Source organism: Penicillium cataractarum, assembly GCF_028827025.1.
Source record: "Penicillium cataractarum strain IBT 29864 chromosome Unknown utg000002l, whole genome shotgun sequence".
Taxonomy (NCBI): Eukaryota; Fungi; Ascomycota; class Eurotiomycetes; order Eurotiales; family Aspergillaceae; genus Penicillium; species Penicillium cataractarum.
This window is the reverse complement of record NW_026622738.1, coordinates 1,161,414-1,173,518: the sequence shown is the minus strand read 5'-3', so window position 1 is coordinate 1,173,518 and position 12,105 is coordinate 1,161,414. Positions and strand designations below refer to the sequence as shown.

General features: G+C 47.0%; 6 protein-coding genes across 6 annotated transcripts; 2 read left to right on the top strand and 4 right to left on the bottom strand.

The window, feature by feature from the left end:
- Positions 1–707: 707 nt before the first annotated feature.
- On the top strand, positions 708–2,171 carry N7496_002488 (FAD-dependent oxidoreductase; the record flags this gene model as incomplete). Its single annotated transcript, XM_056695419.1, has 1 exon — positions 708–2,171. The coding sequence occupies one exon, from the start codon at positions 708–710 to the stop codon at positions 2,169–2,171; it is 1,464 nt and encodes a 487-aa protein (XP_056557631.1).
- Positions 2,172–2,553: 382 nt separating this feature from the next.
- N7496_002487 (FAD-binding oxidoreductase) lies at positions 2,554–4,081 on the bottom strand (the record flags this gene model as incomplete). The annotated part of the gene is made up of 3 exons (XM_056695418.1): positions 2,554–3,326; positions 3,439–3,554; positions 3,624–4,081. The coding sequence occupies 3 exons, from the start codon at positions 4,079–4,081 to the stop codon at positions 2,554–2,556; spliced, it is 1,347 nt and encodes a 448-aa protein (XP_056557630.1).
- A 453-nt stretch (positions 4,082–4,534) lies between these two features.
- N7496_002486 (nuclear transport factor 2 family protein) lies at positions 4,535–5,023 on the bottom strand (the record flags this gene model as incomplete). The annotated part of the gene is made up of 1 exon (XM_056695417.1): positions 4,535–5,023. The coding sequence occupies one exon, from the start codon at positions 5,021–5,023 to the stop codon at positions 4,535–4,537; it is 489 nt and encodes a 162-aa protein (XP_056557629.1).
- Positions 5,024–5,786: 763 nt separating this feature from the next.
- Positions 5,787–6,281, bottom strand: N7496_002485 (nuclear transport factor 2 family protein; the record flags this gene model as incomplete). Its single annotated transcript, XM_056695416.1, has 1 exon — positions 5,787–6,281. The coding sequence occupies one exon, from the start codon at positions 6,279–6,281 to the stop codon at positions 5,787–5,789; it is 495 nt and encodes a 164-aa protein (XP_056557628.1).
- A 504-nt stretch (positions 6,282–6,785) lies between these two features.
- N7496_002484 (uncharacterized protein) lies at positions 6,786–8,642 on the top strand (the record flags this gene model as incomplete). The annotated part of the gene is made up of 5 exons (XM_056695415.1): positions 6,786–6,964; positions 7,025–7,456; positions 7,509–8,215; positions 8,271–8,375; positions 8,428–8,642. The coding sequence occupies 5 exons, from the start codon at positions 6,786–6,788 to the stop codon at positions 8,640–8,642; spliced, it is 1,638 nt and encodes a 545-aa protein (XP_056557627.1).
- Positions 8,643–9,511: 869 nt separating this feature from the next.
- Positions 9,512–11,185, bottom strand: N7496_002483 (uncharacterized protein; the record flags this gene model as incomplete). Its single annotated transcript, XM_056695414.1, has 2 exons — positions 9,512–10,873; positions 10,955–11,185. The coding sequence occupies 2 exons, from the start codon at positions 11,183–11,185 to the stop codon at positions 9,512–9,514; spliced, it is 1,593 nt and encodes a 530-aa protein (XP_056557626.1).
- Between the last annotated feature and the right edge of the window lie 920 nt (positions 11,186–12,105).

Below are 12,105 nucleotides of genomic sequence, written 5' to 3'. Positions count from 1 at the left end.
GGTCTGTCTGGCTGGGATTTGAGAGCGTAGTCAGGGAGGATAGGAAGAAAGAGGGACCACCTCGGGAAGGAAAAGGCACTTGCTCAACCACATAAAAGCCGGAACGCCTGAGGTTAAGAAAGTGTAATAGCGCCCCGCCTCACTGGAGTCGGTTTGCCGTTCTCAAGTTCTCAAGTTCTCAACGACACATTCTGGTAATCTGACATCGCTGGCTCCATTTGCCTACTAGCCATCTAGAAATCTACTGTAGTTAATTCGTCTATAGATTGAAAAAAATAATAATAATAAAACGTGTATCCTTGGAAAACATGGGCAACTACAGCGACACTGCTAGCGAGCCCACAAAAAAAAAGGCAAATCAACTGGAATGAAGCTGGCAAAGATAGATCATCCGCGCAGGTTATCCGGTCATAGTCAATCTGGATGCAAAAGACTCGGCAATTTGGCGCCCACTCCGGCAGGTTCAAGGATCCGCTTCTCCAGAAAGACCCACTTGCCTAATTTGCACACATCCTGACCTGAAGTACAGTAGTAGTGGAGGAAATACTGGCCATATCAATTTTTGGTCTTGATATCTACAAAAGGGCTCTACTTTAATTCAACAGAAAAATCTGAGTATAGTCAACATCTCGAAACTCACTCACCACGCTACATGTTCATTTCTCATATAGCCAAGTGAGAATTCATTTCCTGATCATCTCTACAATATGACTAAATCCATGATCGACGTGCTGGTTATCGGAGCTGGAGGAGCTGGACTTGCCGCCGCTCTTGGTGCGGCCCAGGCCGGCGCAAAGGTTGTTGTTGTGGAAAAGACCAATTTTATTGGAGGCCCGAATCGAATTAACCCCGGCAGTCTGGGAATGTGTGCCGTGGAGAGCTGGATGCAGGCCGAAATGCACGTTGGAGTTTCCCAGGCCTGCGCCTATCGCATGCTCATGGAGCATTCTCGCTGGCGTACCGACGGCCGCATTGTATCGGCCTTTATTCGCAACTCGGGCGCAACAATCGAGTGGTTCAACCAGATGGGCATACGTTTCGATCGTGTGCTTGCCTACTACACGGGTGCAGAGGTCGTATTTCATGTCAGAAATGATCCAGAAAACCCTGTCATTGCAGACGTACTCGAAGCGAAAGCGCGAGACCTTCATGTCGATTTTCAATTACAAACCAAAGCCACTCGTCTTCTCACGGAAAACGAATGTATCATCGGCTGTGAGGTGATGGACCTTGAGGGCGGCATTCATAATCTCCATGCAGCTCGCACAGTGATTGCTACTGGTGAATACCAAGGTTCTCCCGAGCTGATCGAAAAGTTGACCGGGCTGCGCCAAGGGGTAGATCTCTTCACCTTCAAGATGTTCACTCATCCGCAGCATCAAGGTGACGGGCTCTTGATGGCCTGGGAAGCCGGTGCTGCTCAGTCTCCGACTATGCTGGAAACATATCTCTACCTTCCTGACCCGTACGGGGGCCCTGGTGGCACTGCAGTCGAGTTGAGCACATTTCGCCAACCAGGGCTTTTGGTCAACCAACTTGGTGCTCGATTTGTGGATGAAGCCATAGTTAAAAATCCAGCAGATGCAGCCAATGCTGTGCGTCGACAGCCAGGTAGCTACGCCTATATGATCACGACCGAAACTATAGACCACGAGCTCCGAACTCTGGGTATAGATTACCAGCTATTTGCCCTGTACCAGCCACCTGGAAAATTGGGCCCTCTGCGTGATCATGTCTCTTCAGCGATCGATTCTGGATATAAAAATCTTTTCCAGGCCGAGAGTCTCGAGGAATTGGCCGTACAACTTATGGTACCCGAAAAGAAACTCGCTGAGACAGTCGCGGCCTACGATGAATTCTGTCATATTGGCATTGATAGCGAATTCTTCAAGGACCCCAAATATCTTCGTGAGATAGGTAGTAAAGGCCCATTCTTTGCAGCAAAGTTTTGCCTTGGAAGCTATGGCAGCTCTGGTGGTATCGCTATCAATGAACATGGGCAGGCTTTAAATTCAGATCAATGCCCGATTCCAGGACTCTACGCAACTGGCCGTGACGCAAATTCTATCTATGGTGGAACATACCCTTTTGCATTCGCTGGCGCTATTGAAGGGTTCAGCTATACCATGGGTCGACTGGCTGGTAAGCATGCTGCAGATAGCTTGTTTTGAAACACATTTTCCTTCTCCTTTATTACTGTTACAACGCTTCTAGTTTACGTTAGAAGGCCATACACCCGTCTCCTAGCCTCTTCTCACTTGCTAGTTAGTTATGCTTCTCAGAAAGCCACATAACGCACAGGTAGATAGTACACATATCAACTGTCTCATCCATTTCATAGCCCCTACTTAAGAGATATTAAGTGCCCACTTTTTCCCATAGCTAATCGTACTCGTACAGACCTCTTGATGTACTCTCCAAGGGTTTAAATTCATTGAATCATGCTTTACTGACTATCGAGGAGGGAACCTAGGCACAAGCAATCATCGGTCTCCTTGGATTTCTTTCGTCAATCTCGATTTGTGACAGAACTGAGCCAGCTTCATTCTAAACTCATAACTGCTGCACCCCATCAAGCAGTGAAATAGTGAACTGTGGCATCGCATTTGAAAACACATTCTTTGGGTCATACCGGGCCTTGAGCATTAAGAGTCGCTTCCACTTCCATCCAAAAATCTTCCTCGGATCAGCTTCCGTGGGCGACGTCAGTGAGATATAGGTAGAGTCCAGCAAATTGACCGGCAACGGTTTTCGCAATGCATCACGGCACCCTGCGGCCCAATTCCGGGCAGGTTCTGCAGCTTCATACGTGCTTGAGGTTGCAATCAGCTCAACCATATAGTGTGGCTCCTTAGCAACAAATACTGATGGTAAGGCCGCTGGAGAGAGTGCTGGCCCATTCCGTAATTGATGGATCGATATAAGAGTTGCAGGATCCTGGGGCATTTTGGACACATGGTGAGAGATAACTTCGATTACTTCCTCCGTGATTGATCTCAGGCTTAGAGTCATGATGGTACCGTAAGCAGACTCGGGAACAAGACTGGATGATTCAGTCATCCAGTCAAAAGCCGAACGACCTTTGACTGTGTTGTTGATGACCTCTCCGAAAGACGTTATTCTCTCGAGATACTCTCGACCAAGGGCCATATTATCTGAGCTCCACATGAACCCGACAGCGAAAACCTTGCCGCCTGGAGTATTCACTATGCTTTGTTGAATACCGAGAGCACGATCAATGCCATCTTTCATCATCGCTTGATAGGCCACTGTGAACCTTCTGACAGTACTTGCCATGTCGACGGATGAAAATGCAACAATGCCACCTAATACCTATACAATATCAGCACTATTCAGCATTGGCATCTCGTTTCATGAATCTCATTCCACTCTATGGCCACTCTCTACTGCTAACAAGGCCCGTGGATGGGTGCTTACTTACCTCTTTCAATGGAAACACCGCGATTGTCATCTCTACCACAACTCCAATAGTTCCTCCAGCCCCGCGAATCACTTCCAGCATACCCTCATCTGCTTCAACAAGATCGCCCGCACTGTTTACCACCCTAGCACCCAGAATCTGGTCGACCCCAAGTCCGTAGTTTGAGGCAAATTATCCATACCCTCCATGAGTTGCCCAACCTACATATCCAACCGATGGGACTGACCCCATTGCTGTCATTAATCCCATGAGTCCCAATTCCTCTGCAACTCGCCCCGCCAGTACACCACCACCAATTTTTGCCGACCGCCGGTCATCACTGATTTCGACCGACTTGAGATCCTGGAGGTCCACGGCTAGGGACGCTGTGACGAAGCATCTTCCGAAAAGGTCGTGCCCACCAGCACGAATGGTGAAGGGAATTTCGTTGACAATGACATGCTTAATAATGATAGCGACCTCATCAGCACTACTCGGCCGTACGATGCACAGCGGGACCACGGATTCAAACGATCTGATGTAGGTAGCACGAAAGGACAGAAAAGCCGGATGGGACGGGGTATAGTAAGGAATCTGGTGGCTTCGAAGGAAGGATTCTAGGCCAGCAAGTCTGTCGCCCGAGTTTACTGAAGGAGCCATGGTTGTGTGCCGATAATACTTAGCATGAATGAAGTATCGAACAGATAATAATCTGTGACCTGCACGGCTAATATGAGCTTGCTCGAAGACGTGTGTATATAGAGGCGTTAACAAGATTGGCTCAGTGTTGATCATGAAGTGAGTGGACTCTTGACCTCGTATATTTCGCTGCACATTGGAAATACGTAATCTGGGATCTAGTGGCCCTCATCGGAAGGGATCTAAAGTGGCCATCGGGTATTTCTATACGCTCTAGCGTTTCTACTGGGGCTACCCAATGAACAGTCTTGAACCATAGCACACGTAGATGAACTGGTAAGTGGAATCACATGTTTCGTCCATTATATAATGTGAATTTCTACGAAGCGCAAGGGACAAACTCGTTTGCATAATAACTTCAGAAAATCACTCTATAACCTCATCACTCTATCAGTATTTCCCACCACCCTATATTCAATCACAGATATGCACGTGGCGAAGACCTTCAGTGGCCCGACTCTGGCTTTCGCGAATCGCCTCTTTCATATCAACTTTTCCGAGAAACCATTTCTGGAACAAGTTGCACACGATGCTCTGGAACTTGCCCTCTCGGATCTCATAGTAGGCCCACACTCGAATCTTAATAACATCGCCATCATCCACCTTAAAGCCAAAAACACCACCTTCATCCAGTCTCTTGTTATACCGGAAGGAGCTCTCCATTATGTAGAACACCCGTTCACCGTCCACCATTATGACCATCGGAACGATGTATTCGTCAGCAACGTCAAACAATGGCAAATAGTGATTGCGGATGCCAGCCTTGCCACGCAGAATTCCCGTTTGTGGGTCGGGAATGTCGAGTGTGATATCATCGTGGTAGAAGGAGTATTGTTTGTCAAAATCTTTGGCGTTGAATGACTTGACATATTCAAGGAAGTCGTTATGTGTGAAAGGGGCCATGATCCTGTGAGCACTTGATCGTTTGAACGTGATTATGTTGGATAGGTAGCAGATAGTAGGGGATGATAAGACGGCTGATGTGCGGATTTGGATTGATAATTTGAGGGAGAAAAATAACTAAGTAGCTTAGCCTTTTCTCTTTTGTATTTTCCCCCCACAAAGGTTGATTACTACAGGTCTACCAGAACACCAAAAAACCGGGAAGATGGCGCCCACCTCGGGTAGCATGTTGCTAGTCCCGGAGTGAGTCAGTGACGGTCTGCCCGCTTCACACATGAATTTATTGTTGAAATTTCATAACAGGATAGAAGCTCATGCGATTCCTTTGACAAGACGAGATGGTCCTTGACGGGTAGTTTACGGGTAGGAAGATAATATTGCTCCCCTAACAGTCGGACTAGCTAAATTAACCATGCTGTACAACGAAAAGATATTCCTTTTATACAAATCTATGTATCATTGTCCTGTCAACTTCATTCGCCAATATGAAGCTTGTCACTGTGTACAGTGATATTTTTGAAGACGTTCAACATGTCGAGCTTACACCATGTATCGGCATGAACCGAATATCTTCTAAGCTCACTTCATAAGATCTTATACCTCAATTCAATTCCGTTTAGGACTAGCACAGTTTGATGTCATATAAGGACGTAGCAGCAGTATGCTGCCGTAGAATTCGAAGTAATTGAATAATTTCAAGATTGTCATATTTGGAACGTCATATGATGAGCCCAGAAGAATGATTGATGTTATAACTGCAAAGTCAAAGTTTCGTAGACAATGAATTCCATTCTGCCCTCACATTCTCATCCGCTCGACTCAGGCTCTCCTCTATCAAAGCTTCCACATCAACCTGTCCAAGCATCTCATCACTCAGACCATTGCAAGTGATTTGCAGCATTTTTCCATCCTTCATATCATAAAGGGCCCAGACTTTGACTCGGATCACGTCACCTGCCCGTACTTTATATCCGTGTACAGCATTTTCGGTAGGCTCCAGATAGAGGAAGTATGTTTCCATACTGAACAATACACGCGCTCCGTCTATCATGACAAACATCGGGACAACGGTTTCCTTGGCAGACCCGTGCACGACGGAGTAATGTTTCATAATTCCTTTCGAGCCATGAAGAGTACCGATTGCAGGATCAGGAATGACAAGCCGGACTTCGGGGTCATAGAATTGGTGTTGCACATGGTAGTCTTTTGCATTGAAGGCTTTTATGTATCGCAGGAATTGTTGGAGGGAGATTGACATTGTGACGGTGAGCTTTTCAGGAGAGACTTGTTCTAAATTGGCACCAAAATAAATAGGTAGTAAAATGAGATCAGAGAGATTGAACCTATGCCATGGTCGTACCCCCATTTAAGGTACATATTTATAGTGTACATAATTGAACTACAGATTTGCTGTTCTCCAAGAACCAACTAGCGCAGCCAATTCGGGATGTGGACAACTTCCTCCAATCGCCACCTGAAGGGGCCGAAGCCATAAATCTTTAGCGATAGATTACGTCTACGTTGCTGGCCATGAACATATGGAATGGCGAATCAATCGGCTATGATGCACCCCGCAATTTGTGGTCGCTTTCTTCGTGAATCATACAGCGCCACCTCCACGCGCCCCCGCGCTCCCCCAGAGCGATAGGGTGGAGACAACCACTGTTACTAATCCCCCCCCCCCCAAAAGCCCCTTCATATTTAACGAGTGATCAAGCCCCGAACGTACCCGCAAGATAATTCTCTAACAATTCCATCCATCATGAATGATGTCGAGATTGAGAGTGTTGGCTCCATCGAGCGGAACAGAAGCTTGGGCGACAACGAGCTGAAAGCTAAACATGTGAGCACTTTGGGGTCCGTTAGACTTCGGCATCCTACAACCAACGATTTAATACTTGTGCCAACCCCGTCAAATGACCCCAATGATCCCCTGAATTGGTAATAAAAGTGAACTATTCTCATTTCAAGTGTTTTATGCTAATTTTCAAATGCTGCCAGGTCGAGAGGTTTTCGAGTATACATTGCCATCATATCCTGTGCCGCAATATTCATGGCGCAGTTTCTGGCCGCTGGTCCCAGCGCTGACATGGCGGGAATTGTGCACGATCTCTTTGGAGTCCTGCCAACCAACCCTGGCTGGTCAGCCGCTTTGGCAAAGGCATCATATCTCTTCAGTGGCACGGCATTTGTACAAGGCATGTCCAACCTTTTCTATATGCCGCTGATCATCAAATATGGCCGTCGTCCAGTCTACATATTTTCCTTCCTACTTTATGGCGGGTGTTCACTCTGGGCTGGCCTAGCTACAGACTATCCAAGTGCCTTGGCTGCCCGGCTTATCCTTGGATTTGCCGGGGGGTCTGCTGAATGCGTTGCCCCGTTGACTATTGCAGATACGTTCTTCCTTCATGAGCGTGGCTTGGTCATGAGGTAGGTCTCTTTTTGTGGCGCTTTCTTTGGGATATAGATTAATATTGAGCAGCTTTTATTCGGCGGCTCTCTCATGTGGTATTGCCGGTGGGATCATCCTATCTGGCTTGATCACTATACATCAGAGTTGGCGTGTTATATATTTCCTTGCCTCGGGAATTATCTGGCTGTTAGTCCTCGTGGTATTCTTCACTATGCCTGAGACAGCCTATCAAAGAAATTTGCCGATGGTTTCTGATGATACCGAGCTGGGGACCAAGTCTAGGGACATCGAAAGTTCTCATATAGAGTTCCGAGTCCCTCCAAAGAAGACGTATATTGAACAGCTTCGCATCTTCAACCCCAAGTACACAACAGAGTCACTTTTCACTCTATTCTGGCGACCAGTTCCTCTCTTGATAATTCCATCCGTTCTTTTTGGGACTCTCAGCATGTCAGTTTGTATCGGCTCATTCGTTGCGATCAGTTCCAATTACGCCACAGCCTTCACTGAGTTGTACGGATTCTCGACCTGGGAGTGCGGCCTTAGCTATGTCGCAGTTCTAATTGGAGCTCTCATTGGGATTTTTGGAGGTGGCTGGCTGTCAGACAATATTGCCGACTTGCTTACCCAACGAAAGTCGGGCGTTCGTGAGCCAGAGATGCGTCTGCCCACAATCACAATATCACTGATATTGGCACCTTTGGCCTTAATGCTTTACGGATCGGGCATTCAGTATTCATTGCACTGGATGGTTCCTATCCTTGGTCTAGGCTTATGTCAGTACTCGAGCACATCCAACTTCTAGTTATGGCTGGTACTAACTTAACTCAGTGGGCTTTGTGATCACTCAAGTCAGCAACATTGTTCTCGTTTATGCAGTCGATGCGTATAGACCCATCGCTGGCGAAGTGATAGTTTCTCAGCTGAGTTTCAAAGGTATGATTCCTTTCAGAATATCGACATGTTTATAGAAAACTAACCCACGTAGCTGCATTTGGCTTTCTTTTGTCCTTTTACACAAACCCTTGGATTGATTCAACTGGTTATATGAACTCATTTGGAACGCTGGCCGGTATCTGTGCTGCTGTTTTAATCATGTGGATTCCATTATACTTTTGGGGTATTGAAATCCGAGCATGGATACTGAGATCAAGAATAGGCAAAGGAATTCGATGGGGTGAGGATCGAGAAGTTGGAGAGTAACAAAGCCAAAATTGAACTTTGAAAGATCTTAGATAGCCGCTAAGTCGCACTCTTAGCGAATTGAACACAAAATAGCCACAATGCACAGATGGGCATTATCGTCATGGGTCACTCAGGTTGTATCTCCTAAGTTTCAGTCCTCGTAGGGATTGTCTTTTATTAGGCAAATATCTTATCGATTAGCTAATTATATGCTTAAAATGTTAATTTAAGTACCTCTACATTTCATGTTAGACTGCTCCTGGGGTTGAGCAACCCGTGACACTCAATTTTGATCCTATAATCTCTATAATTGGATACCGCTATATAGACTACATTTCACTGCACAACAAGAGGAACGTGAAAATAAAACTACTGATGCAGGAACTAATGTGGAGCCCAACATTCCGGAAGTAGTAGGAGGTATATTTGGCGGCTTTCACATCAAGCTTAATGGATAGGACAGGAAAGAAAAATGCGAGCAGGGTGATGGTACTTGAATTAATCCAGAAGACCAACAACTTTCACAGGTAAAAGTTTCACAGAATGAAAAAAAAAAACACTAGAGAAAATGTGGTAAATACACGTTCCAAGTCCTGAATCTGATACCACTAGCTCATACGTTCCCGTTCTTCTGCGTCTGTCGAAATGTGTAAGCCCTAGTTAGAACCACAACCCGACTGACAACTTTCTTGACCATGAACCTCAAGAAATCTCCGTAAATATACCATAGGACCTCAATGGGCTCCGTCGCTCTCCTTTCTTAATATCTTGTTCCTGATACAAAGACCCGCAATGCAAACAATTCCCGCTAGAGGCACAGCAATGATAAAGACTTGGTTAAGGGCCAACAAATAGGCCTCAATAACACTCTCGCGCAAAGCTGCCGGTTAGAGCGTCTTGATTATGTTGACTGACGAGATAACTTCGGCAATCGTGCTGGCAGGTACGTCTCTCTCCTTCAAGTTGGCCCTTAAATGCTCGTCGAGAACTGCGCTCCCGATCACCGGTCCACATGTTCCTCCAAATAACTGAGTGAACGCAAGGGTCGCCAGGGCTTGTGCTATATCTCGCTCCTTGCTATCAGCTTGAACCGCGACAATAGGAATGCCCTGTGTAAGGCCAATACCCAGCCCGTAGATGACCTGGTACCCGATAAGCCGGGCAGTGCTGGTGCTTGAGTTGATGGTGTATAAGAGGCCACCACCCACAGCGATAATCATGGGGCTTGTCCAGCCCCAGTACCAGTACCTTTTTGTCCAGGCCAGAACAACACCCTCGGCAAGCTGTGCCCCGATAATGACTGTGAAGTAGGGTATAACATGAAGGCCAGCACGGAGAGAGCTGTAACCATACCCAGCCTCGTATATGACGGAAAGGAAGGTAGCAGCAAAAAGATTGCACATGAATTGTGACAGCGCCATAACGCAGCTACCCACCACTGTCCGGTTACGTAGAACTCGTAGTGGAATGAGCGGCCAGGCAACGACAGACTGCACAAAGAAGAAAGCAGCTCCAATGGCAACAAATCCGACAAAGACGCCAATGACATGCGAGCTGGACCATGCATACTCGGAGCCTCCCCACTGCATCGCCAAGACGAAACACACCAGACTGCCAGTAGCAAGGATGAAACCCAGCCAGTCAGCTAACAAGACTCGCTTGGCCCATTCTCTTTCCTTCACGAATCGTGTGCAGCTGGGAAACCCGCCGATTTGCTTCTGTAGTCTTTGTTCCATTTCCTCAGTGAGTGGAAGTGGGGGGACAGATGGCATAACAATAAGGTTGAGAATGATAGCGACTGTGCCAAGCGGGAGAACGATAAGAAAGCACATACGCCACAAGCCCGAGTCCGAGAAGGCACCAGCTGAGATGGGGCCAGCAGTGACGGCAATGACATTTTGGAGTCCAAAGAGTCCAAAAATGAGGGCGCGATATTTGAGATCGACAAGATATGCGACAAGGGCCTGAACGGCGATATAGCACCCAGCAGAGCCGATTCCAGCCACCGCACGACCAACTATCAGTGATGTAACGTCACTAGCTCCTCCAGAGATAGCGGAGCCAAGCATGTTGAAGAGTATAGCCACTATCAGGACATACTTTGCATCGAAAAGCTCAGAACACTGTCCGAACAAAAGCATAGACCCGCATTGTGTCATATAGAAGGCCCCACTTATCCACCCGAGCTGGCCAAAAGCGTTGAAGTTGGACGCTATCACTGGTATGGCCGGGGCCAACATATTGCCTCCCTAGCCAGAGAAATATTAGTTACTGAGCGAAATGAATTCGACATGGTCACTGGCAAGACTTGGTATGATGCAAACACTCACCATTGAGCCCATGAACTCGGTCATTAGCCAGCCAAGGAAGGCCAGATATAACCTTCGCCCATGGATATGCTCCACGCGTAATTTGTCTCCGTAACTGTCTTGGCTTGTAACCTCAATATGCTTCACTGAGATACTGTCGTGCTTGGCTCCATCATCATCGTCGAGTTGGTGAGCAGTATGCAAGCCATTCTCAACGGCACCGATACCGGCGTTCTGCGGACCCTCAGTCATCGCAAGAGAGATGAATTGTGCTAATATATGATGTTAGTCACTCTCTTACTATAAGATCAACTTGTCTGAAGTGGCCTTGATACCGATTGAAGTCGGAGGTGTTGCTCGAAGATGTGATGACAATAAGTGCCCCGACTAGGGCAAGGAGAGGGGAGTATTAATAGGAAAGAGAGAGGTATTTGTGCGAGTGCCATAGTCACCAGTATATTGTATTCTGCATGTCTTCAGGAGACATACTTGCCAGTTGGAACCCAGCATTTCGTCGATAAGGACTGCTGAGAGATTCGGGACGCGTGGGTTAGCAACCGATTTGGGTTTGGCGCCTAGTGAGTGGGTTCTGGGGAAAAGGCGGGGGTCCCCACCCCAATCCGGTATCTAGAATCTAACTAGATTCCCTTCGTCGTGAATTGCCATTTTTCTGCCAGGTGGGCACCGCGTACCCGGCTTCCACATTGTACATCCATTAAAATTCACTCCCTCCAGCTACATGCCGGAGTGGTCTCCCTGGCCCCGATTTGCTCACCATCGTGTGATTTGTTTCAGCAGTCGCAGATGCTGATCCAAATCCTGATCCAAGACATGGGCGAAGTATCGCTCACAGATACACTCAATCCAACTCGACTGGTTGATGCATCAAATTTTATTCGGGACTTGGCTTCTCGCTGCTTATCTCTGCCATGATTGCTTTACAGGTTAGCTGCCAGCCTGTAACATTGTAAATCCAAGAAGACAGCGTTGTAAATGTTTCAAAGTATATCCCGTAGAGATTTCAGATAGTTGGGCCCGTACTCAATGGGTGAGGTCTCATGTCTGGGTGTAAAACATAGCTATCATTTGTCTACCTCTATATTGTACTAGCAAACATTCCATACTCATCATGTCAGCTCAAGGAGGCCATAGCTCCGGTCGTCGTTGAAGCT